The following is a 21,163-nucleotide window of genomic DNA, read 5'->3' on the forward strand; positions in this document are numbered from 1 at the left end:
GCAGACCCGTGGACCTCAGAAGGGTCCTCTAGGTCTGCCAGCCGTTCAGAGGTTTCTTGTGATTGAAATGAGACTGCAGCTGACTCTGCCTCCCCCAGATGCGACTGTAACTACAGTGGTCGCTTCTTCACAAGCACCATTTTTAGAGACCACGAAAATCATTTTATTTTTTTTTTGAAAATCATTTTAGTACCTGCATCGAAGGTATGTCTTTCCCCCAAATAAGCACCTGAATAAATAGGGTCAGTTTCGCAAATATTTGTACTAACTATGTGAATGTTCCACAGGTCAGTTCAGACGGATCGTTGACATATGGTTTCTCTCTGCTATTCTTGAACTGGCTTCAGAGAAACCGATTTTAGTAGAGCGCCAAGTGAGGCCCTTTTAATAAGGGGTTCAAGTTTCTAAGAATGTTCTTAACTCGGAGTCCATTTTGTCAAGAGGCCGGATTGTTTCTCCAGGTCCCAGGAGAGGACAAGTTTCCACAGCAGGCTTCCAGAAGCCTGAGTTTCCCATCCTGTCTCTAATGTTCCTTCAGGGAGGTCCCGGTGAGCTGGGAGCAGAAAGAGGGCAGTGGTCAGGAGGGCTGTATGTAGAAGGACGGGGTTGCGAAGTTGTACCTAGCGTTCCCTCTCAATTTGTGATTACTAAGGATTAGCCTGGTTCTTTCCGAGAAGGAAATTTCTTGGTAGAGATTAAGTCTAGAAGAACTGATTCACTTGAGTTTTGTAAAGCCACTCTGGCTCGAGACCCGCTAGAAACAGTGTTTCTTTGCTATGTCAGGAGACGGTGCAATGCAACCTCTAGATACTGTGTGCTTGCTTTTTTGTTTTTTTTTAAAACAACCCTACTGTAATTAATCTCTTCACAAGTTGCACTTCGAGTACACTTTGGCTTCCCTTCAGACCTCAAATTCCAAATGGCTGTTGAGGTTGCGCAGGGCGTCACTTGCGCCAAGACGGGGTTCAGTGTTCGGAATGGCAGCCTCACTAGGACCTGATGGCCCCATGCTGTCAGCGGGGCTGCTCAGCCCCCTGGAGGATGGAGTCAGCGAGCTGTTTCCGGCTCAGCTGCCGGTGCTGTCAGCAAAGAGGGACTCCTCACCAGCGCTTTTGTAGGGACGTCAGGGAGGGAGCCCGACAGATCACGTCCCGACCTTTCTGATGTCACCGATGGCTCTCCTGGTTCTCCCCACCCTCCCCAGTTTGCTCAGCCTGTAGGGCAGTGAATCACCCTAAAAGGTTCCCCTGAGGGGAGGCTGGGCGGACAGCAGGCTACTCTGGGCCCCTGGGCCTGGCCACTTCTGCCCTTATTGGTGAAGAGCTTTGCTCTGTCTTTTGCATTTTCTTGGCCAATCTTTAACACCATTGAGATGTTTGTGTTGCTTTTTATTTGAGGCTAACAGGGTTAAAAACACATCTAGTATCTAAGAGTTTTCCTTTTGCAGTTTTTTGTCATGAGAATGAGCCAGAATAATGAAAGACTTTATTTAATTATAACCTATAACTAATCTCTTCCCACATCTGTAACCACACTCTAACTGTAAAATATTAAATATACAAACAAAAGCGTGCTCCTTTGCAGTGGTGGGCTCTTTGGTTTTCAGTTCAGGAACTTTGAGAAAATGTTTCCTGTACCTGTTCACCATGGGACAGAAGGCAATAAAATCATTACTGGCCTGGAAACTTATCTTTTCTAAGCGGGATAGGGAGGCAGGGAGATGAGAGATGCTTTCCAGGTCACTGAAGGGTTCTGTAAGTAGCACCAGGATTCCTTGGAATTGGTAGAAGTCTCTCACGTGCATTACACTCCTGAAATACAGAATATACTCAGCAGATTTTTTTAAGTAATATTTCAAAATATAAATGATGATGTTACAAACTAAAAACACATGAAGTATATGAAGATTTCCTGCAAATTGGTAAGAGAACAAGAACTCAATGGAAAACTAAGCACCAGTGAACAGGCATTTCACAGAAGAGGAAATAAAGTGCTCAGCCTCATGAGCAGTCAAGGACCTGCATCAGGACTACAAAGAAAATACTATTTTACGCCCATCCAAACAGCAAAGATGGAGAAGCCTGACAAACCAGTTGCTGGCAAGTTTGTGGGTCTTCACATGTTACAAGTGAGAGTCAGTGAGTACAGCCACTGTGGGAATCAATTTGAAATGAGCATTAGCCCGAAAATTGAATGGTCCCACATTCTAGCCCAGCAGTTCCTCTCCCAGAGATCCACCCAAGAGAAATAACAGCCACACTGCTGTGTTAATTTTATACACACACACACACACACACACACACACACACACAAAACACTTTACAAATACCTATATACAGAATAGAAAACAAAGTCTTTTAACTATGTATAGCACAGGGAACTAAATTGAGTATCCTATGATGAACCATAATGGAAAAGGATTTTTTTTTTAGAAATGTGTATGTATAACTGAATCACTTTGCTGTACAGCAGAAAGTTATAACAGTGTAAGTCAACTATACTTCAATTTTTAAAAAGTACTTTGAAGGCTAAAATACACAGATGACAAAAACATCACTTCGTTGTGGGGAAGGCAGAAGAATGAGGGAATATTCTTGGTTCCGCTGGGTAGTGAGCTCATGACCAAAGATAAATGCCACATATGCCTGGGCGTGAGGGGGCAGGAGTGATTCTCGTTTGAATCGTAAGTGGCAGCAGCTTTATAGACAGGCTCCAGGGGCTTCTAGAATGTTGTATATGCTTCTCTATGTGCATATACCTGAAGAAAATCCATGACTTCCCATCAGCCTTGAAAGGACGTATGACCCCAGAAGATTCTCAGCGTCAGCGTTAGAACTTAAGTTCTTAGAACTGCTGTGTTACTACTTAGCTTGCTTCTGTGACGGTTGTGCACACAGCTGACACTCAGCTGTGAGCGGAAAAGCCAGACAGTCCTGTTTGGAGTGATGAAGACAAGACGGTGGTGATAGTTGTACGAAACTGAATAATTAATGCCTCTGAGTTGCCCACTTAGAAGTGGTAAAAATGGTAAATTTTATGTGACCTGTATTTTGTCACAACTTAAAAAAAACACCAGAAACCATTGAGTTGAAAAAAGAGTAGGGGACACTAGTATTTATACAACTGGACACAAAATGGCTAATGGTGGAGAGGGGTTGAAATGTCTAGTTTTTAAAAACTTATTTTCTAACTCACATCTGAATGATCTATAAATAAAATAGAACTTTGAGGAATTTCAGAATTGCCTAAAAGCGGGCAGTGGAGGCTCCTGGATTCAGGAATGGATTCAGATTGAGTGGCTCCTCCTCCCACTCAATTTCAAAAAGGGTCTTTGGGTTGAGAGACCCTTGTTTTTATAGATGGAAAATGGGCTCAGAGAGGATCCTGGGTGCCACGGTGGACGGACCCCGAGGCTTTGCTGGCAGTCAGCAGTCGACTCCACATCCTCCGTAAATAAGAAGGCCCTTGACAGAAGCCAGCATGTGAAACAGCTCAATTCCCACTAGACACGGCCCTTCTGTCCCTCTCTGCAGATGGAGAAACCTGGACAAGCACACAGCCCAGGGTTGGATGGGACCAACACAGACTTGTCCCAGTGGGTGAGGAGGGGCCGGGCGGGCGGTCCCAGCGAGCCCCTGAACCCACGAGTGGTGAAAAGACAACAGGCTTTGGGGTCTGGGTTGAAACCCAGCTTAGCCTCTCAGCCTCCAGCCAGCTTGCCCAAGAAAACGAAGGTCTTCCTGCAAGAGTTGCCAAGGGACTTACGCGTAGCGCTGCCCCCACATGGAACGAGGGAGGCAGCCTCGGTTCTCAGGCTCAGGTTTGGGAGTCAGGTGAGGTTGGCTTTAGCCCTGCTGCCCGCACCTGCAGGGGTGAGGACAGCCCGCGCTCAGGGCCCACGAGGTAGCCCAGGTCCCCGCGCCACCCTTCTCCCCCACAGGGTGGCAGCAGTGAGCACCCAGCCCTGGCGGTTCTGTTCTGCTTCCCACTGGGCCCCTGGCAGGGCTGGACTGGACGGGAAGAGAAGCCCCGTCCCAGCGGAGAGGGGCCCAGAGCTGGGGAGCTCAGGCTCCGAGATGCCAGATGCGGGCTTGAGGTGCGACCCCTGTGGGCTTCCCTGGGGCCCCTAGCAGGTGGATAAGAGTTCAGTGGCCTCGGGCAAGTTGTTCGATGACCACTAACAGGAGGTGCTGGGGGACCCGGCCACCTGTCCAGCACCTCCTCACCTCTACGGCCGGATGCTGGGGCAGCAGGTGGAGGGAGTGGCCAGCTCTGCACCTCTATGAGCCTCATCTGGAAAATGGGAGTAAGGGGGCCCCCGGGCCTGGAGGAGCGATCACGCATGTCCTTCCTTCTGCCCTTCACCTAGGTCTCCCTTCCTCTGGTGCCGGTGTCTGTCCACTCCGTCCATCTGTCTTTGCCTCTAGCTGTTCATTGTGTCTGCCCTGGCACGCGTCTGCCATGCATCTCTGTGTGTTGGTGTGTCTGTTTCTCTTTCTTTAGCATGTGTATCTCTTTCTCTGTGTGTGTGTGTCTCTGTCTCTGGTTTTCTGTGTGTGTGTGTATTTTAGTGTGGACGTGTATTTCTGTGTGTGTGTGTGTGTGTCTCTCTGGTTTTCTGTGTGTGTGTGTGTATTTTAATGTGGATGTGTATTTCTGTGTGTGTGTGTGTCTCTCGGGTTTTCTGTGTGTGTGTGTGTGTGTGCGTATTTTAGTGTGGACGTGTATTTCTGTGTGTGTGTGTGTGTCTCTCTCGGGTTTTCTGTGTGTGTGTGTGTGTGTATTTTAACGTGGATGTGTATTTCTGTGTGTGTGTGTGTCTCTCTCTCGGGTTTTCTGTGTGTGTGTGTGTGTGTGTGCGTATTTTAGTGTGGACGTGTATTTCTGTGTGTGTGTGTGTCTCTGGTTTTCTGTGTGTGTGTGTGTGTGCGTATTTTAGTGTGGACGTGTATTTCTGTGTGTGTGTGTTTAGTGTGTTCGTGTCTTACTCTCTGGCCGCCTGTGTGTGTCTGTGCAAGCACCCCCGTTTTCATTCTTCATTCCCTTTCTCCTGTCTCTCTGTGTGTCTCTTCCTCCCTGAGACGGGTTCACGCGTGTGTGTTCAGCGTGCATGTTGCGTGCGTTTGTGTTTCCATGTCTTCTGTCTCTCTCTGTCTCTGTGTCTCCCCGCCTCCGTCTATTGCAAGCGGGGCCTGTCCGGCAGAGCAGCGGATGTGTGAAGGCTGATTCAGTGGCTGACAGGAAGCCCGTCGCCCTGCCTGCTGCCCGCCAGTGTCTGGCATTGGCATCGGCTCGGGCAGGTGTGCGTACTCAGGATGAGGTGGCCGCAGTGAGGAGGCCCCCCGCTCTCAGGTAAGCCTTTCCCAGGGGTACCTGGAGCCTGGGCCTGAGGCCAAGGGCCTGAGGCTGCCCCCTGACACCCTGGGGGGATGGGAGAGGCCCTGGTGTCCTGGCAGGAGCATCTGGTTGCCCACTGGGTGGGCCGGGAAGAAACCAGGACACCCCACACCTCCTTCCTTAGCCCCCGCCCTGTCCTGGTGCCCCCCCCGCCCCGGCTAGGAGCCCCTTGCCCCAGCCCCTGCAGCACCTGGGGGCAGTTGTTTCTGGGGCTCTGGCCCCTCTCCTGCCCTCGCCTTCCCCGGCCCAGCCTGCACAGCCCTGGGAAGCACCCAGGGTGGTCCCACCACTTCCAGAGACGGCTGAGGGGCCAGGACAGGGCTCCCGGGGGCTCAGAAGCTTTGGTTTCTTCATCTGTAAAATGGGACTGTAAATACCCTGCCGCGGAACTACGGGAGGATGGGAGAGGCGCTCCGGGCGAGCAGGCCGAGGTCCTGCCCCAGGCCCCAAGGAAGAGCTGTCCGGGCCGCCCCACCCAGCCCCCAGCCTGGCCACCAGGTCCCTGCTGGGGGGGTCGAGAAACTACAGGCCCTGGGGCGCTCCCAGTGCCCTGCTCTGTCAACAGGAGGCCATAGCCTTCCCCTTCCCCTGCCCAGAACAGGAGCTTCCCCGGGGCCCTGTACCAGCGCCTGAGCATTAAGCACCTCCATTAGAGACCTCTGGTCAGCCTCATCTGAAGGCCAAGGTTCTCTGGGGAAACAGAGTAGAGCCCAGCAGATAAAGCCTTCCCAGGGCTGGGATGGAAACCTCTTGACTCCATCCCTACCCCGGCGGGCCTCAGTTTTCCCATCCATAGCCAGAGGAGGGCTGGGGGCTGGACAGGAGGGTCGCCAAGGGCCTTTGGGGGCGGGAGCCTGGGTCCTGGGGCCGCTCAGCCCAACCCTGAGAGCTCTTCCGCCATGGGCTTGTTGCAAACCTTGTTCATCTGAAAACTGCCCACTTCCCTTTCTGCTATTTTGGCCGGCAGGCCTGGGGCTGCGGCGGCCTCCTCTCCCCTCCCCACTCCACCCAGCGCGGCCTGGCCCCTGGGGCCCCTCCTGGTGCTGCGGGGGCCCAGCCCCTCTCCTTCCCCCTGCCACCGCCCCGCCTGTTCTCAGACCTGGGTGGGAAAACAAGCAGAGGACCAATTGAGTCAGTCTCGGTCTCGGGGAAGAGACAGCCCTAGTTTCTTCCTCAAATGAATCTTTTATTTTTTTTTTCCAAATGAATCTTTTAAAAACCATATTGTGTGATTCTTTAAAAAAATGTAATTTAAAAAAGGATTTACTGGAAGGAGTGTAGGCCTTAGAGTCTACCTGCCCTGAGTACGGATCTTGGCCCTGTGACTGCTCAGCTGTGTGACCTTGGGCAGAGTGCTCACCTCTCTGGGTCGCCCTCTCCTCCCTTGGAGAAAAAGGAGCCGACCTCTCCGAGGCGATGCTGTGTGGCTCTGTGACAACTGCGGGGCTGGGGGCAACAGCCACGCTCGCCTTCAGATCCCAGGGTCTCCCAGGGTCCCAGCACGACGCCCGCCTGGGGCAGGCTCAGGCCTGTGTGTCTGGGGGAGCAGGCATGGAGGGCTTCAGGCAGGGTTGCCCCAGGCTGTCCAGTGCAGGCCATCCAGCCAGGATGCAGCTAACCCCTTCCCATCCCGCGGGGACCGTGATGATGACAAGTCACAGAGGTCACAGCCAAATGTGCCCCACGCCAGCCATCAGCAGCACCTCCGGGTGTCATCTCAGTGCTGGGCCTCCTATGACGAACCCGAGGGTTGCGTGTCGTTTTTTCCCCCCATTTAACAGGGTGACCGGTGGCATTTGGATTCAGCTGCTGGGGCAGAATTTGTATTCTCATGCCCTGCCCCCTTCCCTCACTCAGTGCCAGGCGGGGGGAAGACAGACCAGGGCTAGGGGCATGCCTGACTGTGCGGCTTATCCCCGAACAGCAGAGCCAGGAAGCAAGAGCACTTTCTGGTGGTCGGGGGTCCTCAGGGAGGGAGGGCAGCAGAGCTCAGCAGCCCAGATCCTTGGGCCTCAAATGCCAAGCTGAGTGTGTGGACTTGCCTGTGGGGTCTCAAGCAGACCCCAAGGGTGGCCAGTGCCAGACCCTTGTCCCACGGGAGTAACCCCCCGTGGGTCTACCCCCAAACCTCCTTGGGGGCAGAAAGAGCCTTCGTCTTGACCCAAAGATAAATGTGTCAAGGATGGGCGCTCGAGGGAACTGTCCAAACCAGCTGGCCGGAAGTGTGACACTCAGCAAGTTTCTCTTCCTGAAACCCTGACTGTGGTCCAGGCTGGATGTGTGTGAAATCCCCACAACTGTTGGAGGAAGGCCCTGGTTGATCCCAGTTTTACAGATGAGAAAAGTGAGGCCAAGAGACCCTGAGATACAGGTAGGGTCCCCTGTCCAAGACTAGGGGCTCCCAACCTCAGCAGCCCTGGATGGACTTGGGCCTTGGCTGGAGGCCCAAGAGGGAGGCGGCCCTGGACCAGAGGGAGGTCTGCGGAGGGCGGGGGGTATGCGGCCTGGGAAGACGGTGCCCCGGCCCCTAGAGGATGGGGAGCTGAGGTCCCCCCGGAACGATATCTGGGGTGTGACCGATCCACCCTCTCTCCTTATGTGGAGGCCACTGCGTCCCGAGGTCTGGGAATGGTGGTGTTCCTACTGACTCACTTGGCATTTGCGGGAAAGAGAGCTAACTTCATGACGGGCCGCTGACAGAGGCTGGGCCCTGCACGGAGATTCCCTGTCATCTTTGAATCAGGGATTCAGGAAGCTTGGGGTGGTGAGCGGGGCCGCGGGGTATGGTGCAGGCCTCTGGGGCAGCCAGAAAGAGGGGGGAGGCCTGCACAAAACTCCGGCCTCCTTCAGCCTCACCTCCCGCAGCTGTGAAGCGAGGAGAAGCCTCCTCCAAGGTGGCCGAGGTGGGAGGCACAGGTGTTCAGAGGGGATGCTCCGTAGCATGGGCTCCATGTGCCCACCGTGGGGCACAGGCCCCACAGGACCCCTGCTGCCCTCTGTCACTGGCCTTTGCAAAGGGGGCTGAGCCTCTTTAGAGTTGCAGCAAATCTCCCTGGAGGGCCCCTCAAGAGGGCTGAACTTGCACTCAGCAGGCCTTGCTAGGTGGCTGCCTGCGGCTTCGCTGAGGCCCGGAGGCTGGGACCGGCCACTGACCACAGAGCAGCCTCTTAACCCCATCTCCCAGCACATTCCTCCACCAGCCGCCAAAGTCCCTCTCTGCCCAGGCGCCCTTCGCCGCTTCCTGGTCTCAGGCCCACCTCCTCCGAGAAGCCTTCCTGACCTCCCTCCTCCCAGCTCCCAGGACAGGAGGAGCCAGAGCATCTGGGTAGACGGGCGTTTTAGGAATGGAAATTGCACCCCCAGCTTCCCCGGGAGGCCTTGGGTGGGAGCAGAGAATCACCCTAAGGTGGATGGGGGCTCCAGTGTAGAAGGGGCAGTGGATTCTGAGCTTGGGGAACAAAGCTGGGTTCGCAGGAGGTTTCATGACAGGATCAAAGAGCAGAACAAGCATTAGGGTCTGGAGTGCTTGCATGCATGCTAGGTCACTTCAGTCGTGTCCGACTCCTTGCGAAACTGTGTGGACTGCAGCCTGCCAGGCTCCTCTGTCCATGGGATTCTCCAGGCAAGAATACTGGAGTGGGTTGCCGTGCCCTCTTCCACGGGATCTTCCTGACCCAGGGATCGAACCCTCGTCTCTTATGTCTCCTGCATTGGCAGGCAGGTTTTCTTTATCACTAGGACTTCCTGGGAAGCTCCTAGGGTCTGGAGGCTGGCATTCAAATCCTGCCTTTCCCCTTTGCAGCTGTGGAATTTGGGGCTTCCGATTCTCTATTTGTGAAATGGCTCGAGCCTCTCCCTCGCAGGGTGGCTGGGTGGACTAAGCAAAGGTGTGCATGGGAGTGTGTGCTTACAGGCAGGTTTCCAGAACCTTCCAGCACTTGATGATGGCCCTGGGGGACCCGAGGTGTGGGTCTGGGGTCAGACGAGCAGACAGGGCTGGTTCTGTCCCCGTCTGGTCCCAGAGCAGGGAGGGTAGGGGACGCTGGGCTGTCAGGGGACATTGGGGGGAGGGTTCCTAGCAGGGGCGGCCCTGCGGCCCCCTACCCTGGCTCACAGTGCCCCCTGTCGCAGCCCTGCAGGAAGAAGAGCGGCCCAGAATGGACATGAGCGCGGACACGGAGCTGCTGTGGCCGGGGGCGGCTCTGCTGCTGCTGCTGGGGGCAGCGGCCAGCCTGTGCGTGCGCTGTTCCCGCCCAGGTAAAGCCTGGGGGTCGTGGGCCTGTGGGAGGAGTAGGCGGTGTCCCCAGAGAGCCGCTCAGGCCCAGACCCGGCTGCTTGGAAGGGGCAGTCAGATAAGCCTGGGGGCGCAGAAGTGAAACCCAGGGACCCGTCCCCTGATCGTTCTCTGAAGACCACGGGTCTGACTCAGTGGGAGTGTTGGTTCTCTGGAGTCAAAGGCGTCTGTCTGCGCATGGATTGCGCCGGACAAGGGAGGGGAGAGGGGGCTGGGCTGCCTGCAGTGTCTGCCTTCATGTTCCACTCTCCTAAGTAAATGGTGAGCAAACCTCACCAGGGTCAGGTGGCCCCCCAGCGATGAGTAGCTCAGCCCCCATATCCGGTCTGAGGCCTGCCCGGGGCAACAGGGGAGATGGTTGGGCCTCGGATCTCAGCTCCCACCCGGCCCGGGGGGCGGGGAACTGGCTAATCTGGTCCTGCTCTTGCAGGTGCAAAGAAGTCTGAGAAAATCTATGAGCAGAGGAGTCTGTGAGTGTCTCCCCAGCCCGGTGATGCCGTGTGTCCTGCCTGGGCGGGGGCCGTCCCTCTGGGCCTCCCCTCGGGCATCCCCACCCCCACCCCTCGCCCCTTCACTCTCACCTCCTCCATGCCGGGCTCCAGTGGGTCCTCAGCACTTAGGGGAGGGCGAGGGGGTGCCCAGGGACCGCCCAAACCCTGCCCCAGACTAGTCGGGGAGGGTGGGAGGCACGCTCCAGCGAGCACAGGAGCGTCTCCAGAAATCCCCGCCGTGACCCCAGCCCAGTGGGGACTAGGCTGTGCTGGGGGGTTGACAGAGGAATCCCGCCCTCCCATTGCAGGGACAGGGACCAGGGACCAGGTGCTGGGTCCGAGAGAGAATGTGGGCATGAAACTTTGGGGGGATCAGGGAAGGCCTCCTGGAGGAGGCGGGAAGAATCTGAAGAGAGACAGAAGGGGAAAGGGGGACATTCCAGAGAGAGAGGGAACAGTGTGGGCAATCACTGGCTTAAGGCTGGGGTGGACACCGTCTTGGGGTTGATGCAGCCGAAGTGAACATGTCTTGAGAGTAGTGAGCTGAATTCGGAGGAAGGAGAGTCTTGACCGTGGCCAGAGGCCTTGGCCTTTGTCCAAAGGGCCAAGGGGAGTCGCAGGAGAGCTGGAAGCAGAGCGGTGGTCAGGGGAGATGAAACGCTGTCACTGACCCCAGAGTGTCAGGACCCCGGCAGGAGGGCTGCGGCCAGCGGTGTGCTGGTGGAGGGCTCCGAGACCTGTGTGCACACACGTGCACAGGCCTGCACGCCCACGCACACCCACTGGCTCCCCCAGCACTCATTCATGCATGCACTTCTCACACACACACAGGGCCTGCTTGCACGCCTGGGCAGGCACTCACATACAAACCCGCTCACACACCCTCTTCTCATTTCCTTTTGCAACTGAAAAACCACAGTGAGATTTGAAAATAGAATTTTCCCATCCATGCCCACTCCTGGGGCTGGGGCTGGCCCTTCCCAGCCTTTTGGGGTCCCTTGGTCCTCTGGCTCGCCAGCCCACAACCTCCACCAGGGCAGGGTGGACTGGACTCCCCTGGTGCCCTCCCCCTGCCCCAAGGCAAGTTCCTCAATATCTCCCCTCGCCTCTCCTCCCTTAGTCCCTGCCCACTCCAGGCCCCTGATTAATCTTAGAACTGAAGATCCTCAGAGGCACAAGTTAAACCTCCCCATGTGGGAGGTGGAGAAAAAGGCCTGAGTAGGAGGAGATCAGAGGGGAGACTTGGGCTCTCCCCACCTCAACTGGGTTCAGTCCTACCTGTGCCCGGCCCAGCTCCATGCCAGACTCTTCTGTGGATTTAGGGCCTTGTTCCTAAATCAGATCACTTTCACCCCTCAGGAGCTCCTGGAAGAGTGGACCAGGTCACCATTCTGGTCCATGGAAGAAACCCAAAAGGCTTTTATAATTAGCTAATCTGCTCCACTAACCTTAGTGGTGGCATTCATTCCCAAAGGTACTTCATGGACCAAAATGGCAGCTAAAGCTCCAGCCCTCATCTCTGCATTCCATGCAGCAGTAAGAATGAAGAAGGAAGACAAAAAGCATGCATCCCAGTTGGGAGTGCCTCCTTTAAGACGCTTTCCTGAAAACCCAACAGTTTTGGCTTGCATATCATTAACCAGAGTCTAATTACATAGTCACACTTACGTGTAAGGGAGGCTGGGAAATAGAGTCTTTTTTTAAAAACAATTGAAGTAACATTGGTTTATAACATTATTTAGGTTTCACATGTAGAATATTTTATTTCTATTTCTGTACACCTTATATCAAGCTGACCAACGAACATGTGGCTTCCATCTATCATCACACAGTTCATCCCCCTTACCCATTTTCCCTCTCAACTTAGGTAAACACTACTCTTCTCTCTGTATCTACGAGTTAGTGTTTGTTTGGTTTGTTCGTTTGTTATTTATTTGCTTTTTATATTTCACACGAGTGAAATCGTACTGAATTTTTCCTTCTCTGACATATTTCACTTAGCATAATACCCTCAACGTCCAACCACGTTGTCACAAATAGCAAGACTTTATCTTTTTATGGGTAAAGAGTATTCCACGGTGTATATATGCCACATCCTCCTTACTCATTCATCTACCTGTTGATGGACACTTAGATTGTCTCTGTGTCTTGGCTGTCATAAATAGTGCTGCAGCAAACATAGGGGCACATATTCTGTTGTTGTTCAGTTGCTAAGTCGTGTCAGACTCTGCAACCCCATGGACTGCCGCGTGCCAGACTCCTCTGTCCTTCACTATGTCTCAGAGTTGGCTCAAATTCAAGTTCATTGAGTCGGTGATGCCATCCACCCATCTCATCTTGTGCCTCCCCCTTCTCCTCCTGCCCTCAATCTTTCCCAGCATCAGGGTGTTTTCTAGTGAGTTGACTCTTCGAATCAGGTGGCCAGAGTATTGGTGCTTCAGCATCAGTCCTTCCAATGAGTATTCAGGGTTGATTTCCTGTATGATTGACTGGTTTGATCTCTTTGCTGTTCAAGGGACTCTCAAGAGTCTTCTTCAGCACTATATATAGCTTTTAAAATTAGTTATTTCATATTCTTTAGATAAATACCCAGAAGTGGGATTTCTGGATTATATGGTAGTTTTATCCTTAGTTTTTGGGGCATGTCCATATTGAATTTATAGTGACTACACTAATTTATATTCCCCCCAATAGCACACAAGGGTTTCCTTTCCTCCACATCCTTACCAACACTTTTGATTTCTTGCCTTTTTGGTAATATTGTTGTTCTATCAGGCCTAAGGTGAAACTTCACCATGGTTTTGATTTGCATTTATTTCCCTCATAATTAGTGATGTTGAACATCTTTTCATATCTGTTGGCCATTTATAAGTCTTCTTTAGAAAAAAAAAAACTAAGTCTATTTAGTTCCTCTGCCCATTTTGTTAATCAGGTTGTGTTTTGGCTGTTATGAGTTGTTTTTATATTATATTGTAAGGGACATTAACCCCTTATCAGATATATCATTTGCAAATAGCTTCTCCTGCCCGGCAGATGGTCTTTTGGTTTCATTGATGACTTCCTTGGCTGAGCAGAAGGTTTTTAGTTTGATGTCGTTCATTTATTGGGAAATAGAGCTTTATAGATGGGTGTGTGATTGTCTAAATATAAATCAGGTTCTGTTTGAAAGGAAGAAAGTGATAGTTAGATGCCTAGCTGTGTTTGCTAAGCCCTGAAGTTGCCTCATCCATTACTGGGGAATAAATGGCATGTTTGAACATCTCCAGCATGCCATGCTCTCAAAGGAATCTTAAACATTCCTGGGGTGGTAGGTGGTGGGGGCAGCCTCTTTGTTGCTCCTGGTTGAAGTCACCACCAAGTCCCTGAGCAGCTCTCCCAGCCCTGCCACAGGCCCTCCTGACCGTCTATGTGTCTGGTTGGCTCCAGCCCAGGCCCGTGCGAGAAGGGTGGGCACCTGGTGGGCAGGCAGGGGAGCTGTATAGACGCATCAGGAAGCCCCGGATCTGAGTCCTGGAGGGCTGGCAGCACCCCCTCACTCTCGCTGTGGTCTGTCCCTCCCTGTCCATCTGTTCTCTCTGTCCCTGGGGCTGTGGGAAGCCAGGCCCTGACTCAGCACAGCTCTGTGTGTTTCCAGGCAAGAGAATCAGCAGAGCTTTGCAGTGGCCCGGACCTACACCCGTGAGTCCCCTGGCAGACGGGTCCCAGGCTGGGCTCAGGGTTGGGGGTGTCAGCCTCAAAATCCCTTTCGTCCTCATTGTTCTGAGGCTGTGGCCAGGCCTGATCGGGCTGGGTGATGGGATGAAGGGACTACACCAGCCAGCTGGTCTGGGGCCCAGCCAATATCCCTTCATCCTTTGCAGTGGTCAGGGAGGCCTGGCCCGGGGACACGGCCTCCAACATGGAGTTGACAAGGTAGGAATGAGCCCCCAAACCCACACCCAAGGGAGGTGATGAGGAGGGCCCTGGGGAGTACCCACCTGGCGGAGCCCAGGCCAAGACCCTGCTCCTTCCTCAGACCTCAGAACCCCAGTTCTGATTCTGAGGGCCCCACCAGGGGGGCTGTGGGCTCCAGACCCCCAGGAACCCCGGGGGCCTCCTCCCAGCCCCTTCTCAGCCCTGGCCCCGCTCTCATGCAGGAAGGACAAGCTGTTGCGGTTCTCCCCCAGCCTCGAGGGTGAGTGACCTGGGACACAGGGGTGGGGGCTGGGGCAAGGTGGGATAGAGACAGGTGAATACCTGGTAAGACAGCTACTAAGCACGAGGCCTTCCCAGAGAGACATGCCGGCTGGGCTGGGAGGCCTGATGGCTGGCCCAGTGGGGCGAGGGGACAGAGAGCAGGTGTGACACTGTGAAGAGTGGGAAACACCTGGAGGGGCTCCGGGCTGGGGAACCAGCATTGAGCCAATTGGCCTGGACTTTCTTCCAGATTCTTCATCCCCCAGGTACCAGTACTTCAGCAAAGGTAGGTGGGTTCTGGGCAGGAGGGGGCTGCGGTGCGGGCCCACAGCCCCTGCCGCGGCCTGATTCTAGCCCCCTCCCGCAGGAAGCAGACCCAGATCAGAGGAAGCCTACATGTGAGCGGCCTTCTGCGGGCCCTGGCCACCTCCGCCCCGCCCTCACCCGCCCCGCCCTCAGCTTCCTTCCGCGAGAACGGCCTCCTGCCCTGGAAACCCGCGGGCCCGGGCAGGCTCCCCGCAGCACCGTGGCTCCTCAGAGGACCGCGGCTTCGTGGGGACAAGGCCGGGGCAGGGACGCAGCCCTGCTCGGGGGCGGGGCCGTCTGGGTGGGCGGGGCTGTCTGGGGTGGGCGGGGCTCATCCTGCGTCGGCGGACCCTCCAGAGGAAGGGTCCCCAGGACGTCTCCTCCTGGGCTCCCTGTTGGGCAAACTGAGGTTCTGGGGCGGGAGGCGACTTGCCTAAAGTCACCCGGCACGGTGGCTGGAGCCAGGCCACCACGCTTTCAGCCCCAGGGTGGCTCAGGGGTGAGACCCTGGCTGAGCCCCCCACGGGCTCCGGGGGGAGTGACGACGGCTGGGGCAGCCGTGGTCTCACCGCCCCCCACGTGAAGCCCCCACCCCCACCACGGGCCTGCCCCGCAGCTGGTGCTGTGTCTGTGTTTTCTTGTCAGAGACCCCACCTCCACGGACTATTACAATTACGATCCGTTCCAGAAGCCCGTGGAAGGTGAGGCAGAGGAGGCAGCGAGGGCAGATCAGCTTCAGAGCCCACACCCTCGGGCCTGGGCCAGAGAGGGTTCGGAGGACCGGGGAGGATCTGGGAGGATCAGGGAGGACTGGGGAGGATGGCAAGGACCTGGGGGGACCTAGGAGGACCGAGGAGGACTGTGGGAGGATCGGAGAGGACCGAGGAGGACCTAGTAGGACCGAGAAGGACTTGGGGAGGACCGAGAAGGACTTGGGGAGGACCGAGGAGGACTGAGGAGGATCGAGGAGGATCTGGGAGGACCGAGGATAGGTGAGGACTCCGGAGGACCCGGGAGGACGGAGGAGGATGGGGAGGATCTAGGAGGACCTGGGAGGATGGGGAGGACTGGGGGAGGACTGAGGAGGACCTGAGAGGATCAGGGAGGACCATGGAGGACCTAGGAGGACTGAGGAGGCTGGCACTGTGGGCAGGAGCTGAGATGCAGAGGAGGGCAGGGATGGAAGGGAGCAAGAGTCGGAGAGCAGAGGGGAGCTGAGGGCAGGGACCGGGGGCAGGTTGATCCCCTTGTCATTCAGGGCCTCCCTTAAGGCTGGGGACACATGGGTCCTTGGAGGGAGGCCCTGGAAGGGGCAGACTTGCTTGAAGGATGCCAAGCCCTGCCAGCCCTGAAGGTGCTGGAACCCTGGGCTCTTAACACCTTGGCTTTACAGAACAGGAGGGTGGGCAGTGCCTGCTGAAGGGGGCATAGGCCTGGATCCCCGCCTAGGCCGAGCTAGAGTGGGAGTGAAGGTCTTCTTCTCCCCCGCTGCGCTCCTATATTGGGGGGAAAGCCCTCACTTCTCAGAGCCTCTTCAACAAAGATGGAAGCTGGGTGAGGCAGTGTTTAGAGCTTAGCTTGCTCGTTGGGGGGTGGGGGTGGGGTGCAAAGCCAGGGTACCAGGCTCTGATATGCCACACCCAGCCTAGACCCCCAGGCAGAGGATCCTCAGCCTGCCCCCACTGCCTGAAGGGTTAGGCAGGTTCCTGTCTCCTGTGCCCCCAGTGGCTCTGCCTGCGCCTCTTGCCCGCATAGAGATGGGTCTCCCTTCTCTTAACTATCCATGGTGGGCCTGCCCCTCCCCAGAGCATTCAGGGGAATGCTTCTGAAAGACAGAAGGAGCCCAGGGTGGAAGCCACGGAGCCAGGCCTGTGCCCATTAAGAAGCTTGTCCAGGAGAATGTTCGAGGCCCTGCGGGACCCAGAGGGGGCTTGATGAGACAGAGGGAGGGAGGAAGAGCCAGGCTTGTCACGCAGGACCCACCAGCACCCCCCACCCTCTCCCCTGTTCCTGGCAGATGACGATGACACCAATTCCTATGAGAACGTGCTCATCTGCAAGCCAAAGAGAATGGAATCAGGTAAGGTTGCACTGCTGGGGTCTGGAGCTCCCGCTGCAGGGTTCACCAGTACTAGACCTCGTGTCCCGGGAGGAGGCCCCGTCAGTCCCTGGATCTCCCTCCCTCCCTCGCGGGTCTGCCAAGCACGTGAAGGATGCAGGCTGCCCCCCTAGAGGGGCGGCCACGGCACCTCGCTGGCCTGAGGAATGGCCGTGGTGGCTGTCCCTTCCCCAGCCCCTGTCCTGGTGCTCTCTCTGCAGGGGATGAGGGGTCTGAGGATTATCAGAACTCGGCGTCCATTCAGCAGTGGCGGGAGTCCAAGAAAGTCATGGGTATGTGGCCAGAGCCCAGGCATTCCCAAATGGTCACCTACAGCTGGCTTGCATTGGAGGGGGGCCGCCCTAGGACACACAGTCATGGGGAGGGGGAGAGAGGGGCACTTAGGGGATCTGGGAGAATGAGGCCAGGTGGGCTCCCCCGAGGCCCGTCCAGCTGATCCCACAGCGAAGCTTCTGGCGCATCAGCGGCTGCAGCGGCTCAACCATGGCAGGACCTCCTTCGGAAGCACTGTGGCCTCTGAGGTTGGGTCCTCCTGGCCTGCTGCCCGTCCAGTGGCTTGGATGGAATCGCACCTGCCCTGCTCCGGGCGGGACAGACTGCCGGGAGATCCCAGAGAGGATGAGACGGACACACCAGGCAGTGTAGCCTTTCCCGTGGTCTGCACGGTACCATCTGCAGAGATAGGGCCGGGCTGAGCGTGTCCATGTGAACCCTCTGACTGTCTGCCCACGGATCCGCAGAGCCAGCCCCTCGGGAAGCACCGCTTTCCCTGGCAGGAAGCCCAGACGAGGACGGGGAGCCCGATTATGTGAACGGGGATGTGGCGGCCATCGAAGCCTAGGGAAGAAGGTGCCTGGAGGAAGGTACGGTCCCCGCTGGTGGGCCGCACGAGGGGGATCACATCCCCAGGGAAAAGCAGAGCACCGGGGCTGGAGGAGCCACAGGAGGGGCTGTGGACAGCACTCATGGGTGCTGAAACGGGGTGGCTTCTTGGGGCACTGGACCTCCCGTCAAGTCCCTGCCCACCCCCAACTCTTGTGGCTGGCGTGGTGAGGTGACATATTTACGGCAGACACAAAGTCTCAGCCCCGGGGGTGTCAGGCAGGGCAGGCTGGTGAGTCTGGGTGGGCCTCTGCAACCTTGGAAGGTGATTTAACCTCCCGTGACCCACTTCCTCACTTGCAACGTGGAGCTACTGGGACCTGTGTCTTAGATGGGACACGCAAGACCCACACAGAAAGCAGGGCCAGGGACTTCCCAGGTGGTCTGGTGGTTAGGACTCCGTGCTGCCGCTGCAAAGAGCATGGGTTTGATCCCTGGTCAAGGAACCAAGATCCCGCGTGCCACATGGTACAGCCACACAGACAAAAAAACCAGCAGCAGGACCAGGGTGACTTGCCCATGTTGGACGCAGGGATGGGGCGGGATGGGGGCTGGTGATGGTGCCAAGTGCTCACACACCACCCCTTGGCGCCCCCCAAGGCACAGAGAGGACAAGCCACCTGCCGCGGTCCCCACTTAGAGTGCGTGGAGGAGGGGATGGACACACATACAAAGATGTAGGAGCCCGGCCTTGCCTCCGGGACAGGGGAGTCGACCCGAGGGTCCTGGAAAGGCTGCCTGAAGTCCCAATCTGGGGGACACGGGCAAGCCTGTCACACTGGGGGCAGGCCTGGGCCGTTTGAGAAACCAGCAATAGGATCAGCTGCAGGCGTTTAAGCCCAAAGGGCAGAGCCCACAGTTCATTCATTCACCCCGCAACTAGGGAGCACCTGCCAGGGGCAAGTCCTGTCTTAGAGGCTGGGGACACAGTGATAAAGAGAAGATACATAAATCCCTGTCCACTTAGAACTTCCATTCTGGTGGGAGAGAGCAAACAGGCAAACTAGCTGGAAGAGGAGAGGCGAGACAAGAGAAGGGAGGAGAGGGGAGGGGAGAAAGGAACTTGAGCAGTTAAGATGTTAGGAGTGGGGAGAGGCAGGAGGAATGTGGTGGGGGAGAGGAGGGTGCCCTCATTTAAGCTGGGAGGCAGAGAAGTCTTTCAGAGCTCCCCTCCTCACCCTTCTAGGGGAGGGAAGGACCCCCGACAGGAGCCTGAGTCTGACAAGAGGGGAACAGAACAGAGCGATGGGGGAGTGGCAGAGGTGGAGGGCAGGGCCAGCAGCTGGGTTTTTTCTGAGATGGGGGATGTGCTCAGCAGGGTAAGAGTGACTTGATGTTTCTCAGGTATCACTGCCCGCCACTGTGTAGAGATGTGAATACAGGGACGGGGAGGCAGGGAGGCCAGTACCTTAGGGCAGGAACCCGGGAGGCCGTGGTGGGGGCAAACCGTTTGTGCAGCTGAAGGGGCTCCCTGATGTGCCGCTTGTCAGCTGCCAGGTGGAGTGAGGATTGAGGAGGCCTGGGAGGTTTGCCCGAGTCAAAGGAGAGGGCATCACTATCAGCAACTGAGATCAGGGAGGCGACCAGCAGAGCAGGTTTTGTGGGCAAGGCTGGTTTATGTCTGGGCCTGCTAAGTTGGAGATACCATGCAGGGGGTTGTACGAAGTGAGGAGTTAAGAGACCTGCGTCTGGATTCAGGGAGAGGGCAGGAGGAAAGAGGCTGTGCAGGTTCCTAAGAGGAAAGAAATTAGAGTACGCTGTCTGACAAATGATACGGGGAGCCTCTAGTTTGGGGTTGGACTCCGGCTGGCTGGAATTTACACCCTCGACCTCGCACACAAGGTCTGAACTCCACAAGCTGATGTCCAAAGTGGCCTGACAAGACTGGGGAGACCTAATCCCTGTGTTCGAGTAGGTGGAAGGGCCACCAGGCAAGGCTGGGGGCAAAGTGGAGTTAGGGCCTGGTACCCCTGGTCAAGTCCCTTCAGGTATTCAAACAAAAAGCAGGCACCTCCCTGGTGGTCCAGTGGTTCGGACTCCGAGCTTCCATGGGGGTTCAATCCCTGACTGGGGAACTAAGATCCCCAGCCTTTCACCTAAAAAAAAAAAAAAAAAAAAAGGCAGAAGCTCCTAGCTCCTGGAATAAGAAACACGCTTGTTTGATAGGCAGGTTCTCTGCTCACTGACCATCGCTGTGTATCCTCCTGGGGCCAAGGGGACAAAGAGTCAGGCCAGGCAAACCTTTCCCTCTTTAACAAATACGTTTCCTCTTCATTGAAGGAGCCAGGGAACCATTTATCGCCTCCCCAGGACCCCTTCTCCAGAGCCGCTCTCTTCTACACTCCCTGCTGCACTCCTGGGAGGGGCATCAACGTGTCCTGAGGACCAGCGGGCTGGCCACGGAGCACCTGGCCTGGGAAAGGACAGTTACAGGGAGCCAACCTCTGACTGGCTCCCACAGGCAAGCCTGGGGTCTGGCGGCTCCCGCCGTGGTCCCGTGCCCAGAACTGGGGGCAGCCGCGTCCCCCTACCCGCATTGAAAACATCGTACTACATGGGTGTTTGTGTCCTTTTTTTTCGCTTTGGATTTTGATCCCAAATTGCTTACTAACGTTGGTTGCTGGGATTTCGTGATGGATAAGCTTGTACAGTTAATTTATGCAGGTGGAGTTGTATTTAATATTTTGCATTTCAGGGTAGAGGTTGTGTAATAACTTGTCTCCTGTAAGCATTACATGTACTTCACCTCGACAGCTGGGGGTGCCCTGGCGCTCCTTTCTCTGGGCCTTGGTTAACTAAAGCAGAGATGAAGCTGCGGCTAACTTTGCGAACCTCTCGTGGGAGCGTCCGCTGCGGGCAGACTGCGGAAGGGGCAGGCGGGGAGGAGTGGCCGGGGCCCCAGCTGACTGGGCAGGAACATGACCGTCTCATGGGACAGGCGGGAGCCTGAGGGACCTTCTGCCTCAGAGAAGCCAGAGTCAGGGGGACAAAGCGCCTCCTCCGACTGAAACGTCTCAATAAACATTTCCAATTTAAGAGCATGATTTTTTGTCTGCTTTCCCCGCCTCACTAGAATCTTCTAAGGCATGAAGGTCAGGCTTGTTTCATACAAAGGGGCCTGAGGGACGTCCCAGGTGGTCCAGAGACTAAGGCTGTGTTCCCAGTGCGGGGGGCCTGGGTTCCATCCCCGCGGTCAGGGATCCCCCAGGCCACAACCAAGAGTTCGCAGGTCGCAGCTAAAGAAGTGCTGCGTGCCACAAAGAAGATGGATGATCCGGCATGCTGCGACCTGGTGCAGCCAAAGAAATACTTAAAACAACCCCAAAACTCTGAGATCTGGAGAGAAGGCTGGGGACAAGAACCTCTTTCCAGATGTCTCATCAGACATGAGACAGTTCTTTCCATGAGAAGTTAATGCTGCAAGTTTGGAAATTAGAGGAAAAAAAACATCTAGAACACAGCTGTTGGCCGCCCGTCCCTTCACGCCCTGCAGCCCAG

General features: G+C 55.9%; 1 protein-coding gene across 4 annotated transcripts; it reads left to right on the top strand.

The window, feature by feature from the left end:
• Positions 1–4,353: 4,353 nt before the first annotated feature.
• LAT2 (linker for activation of T cells family member 2) lies at positions 4,354–20,701 on the top strand. 4 transcript variants are annotated; one of them, XM_005892852.2, is made up of 13 exons: positions 4,354–5,352; positions 9,537–9,654; positions 10,122–10,161; positions 13,817–13,860; positions 14,043–14,094; positions 14,319–14,356; positions 14,609–14,644; positions 14,726–14,756; positions 15,310–15,365; positions 16,682–16,744; positions 16,984–17,055; positions 17,524–17,646; positions 19,946–20,701. In XM_005892852.2, exons 2-12 carry the CDS (start codon positions 9,555–9,557, stop codon positions 17,622–17,624), a joined length of 633 nt encoding a protein of 210 aa, XP_005892914.1. In that variant the 5' UTR covers positions 4,354–5,352; positions 9,537–9,554; the 3' UTR covers positions 17,625–17,646; positions 19,946–20,701. The 4 variants fall into 4 exon arrangements, with proteins under 4 accessions (XP_005892914.1, XP_014332826.1, XP_070218284.1 ...); XM_014477340.2 differs by having other exon boundaries at positions 4,363–5,352; positions 9,529–9,654; XM_070362183.1 differs by lacking the exon at positions 4,354–5,352 and adding an exon at positions 7,637–7,768 and having other exon boundaries at positions 9,529–9,654.
• The last annotated feature ends 462 nt before the right edge of the window (positions 20,702–21,163 follow it).

This window comes from Bos mutus, chromosome 25 (genome assembly GCF_027580195.1).
Source record: "Bos mutus isolate GX-2022 chromosome 25, NWIPB_WYAK_1.1, whole genome shotgun sequence".
NCBI classification, from domain to species: Eukaryota; Metazoa; Chordata; class Mammalia; order Artiodactyla; family Bovidae; genus Bos; species Bos mutus.

What these genes read in the sequence shown, in the direction of transcription:
- LAT2 (XM_005892852.2), top strand. Translation starts at nt 9,555, where the DNA reads ATGGACATGAGCGCGGACACGGAGCTGCTGTGGCCGGGGGCGGCTCTG. An exon ending in GTACCAGTACTTCAGCAAAG is followed by an intron (nt 14,645 to 14,725) that starts GTAGGTGGGTTC and finishes CCCCTCCCGCAG; the next exon opens with GAAGCAGACCCAGATCAGAG. An exon ending in GGAGTCCAAGAAAGTCATGG is followed by an intron (nt 17,056 to 17,523) that starts GTATGTGGCCAG and finishes ACGGATCCGCAG; the next exon opens with AGCCAGCCCCTCGGGAAGCA.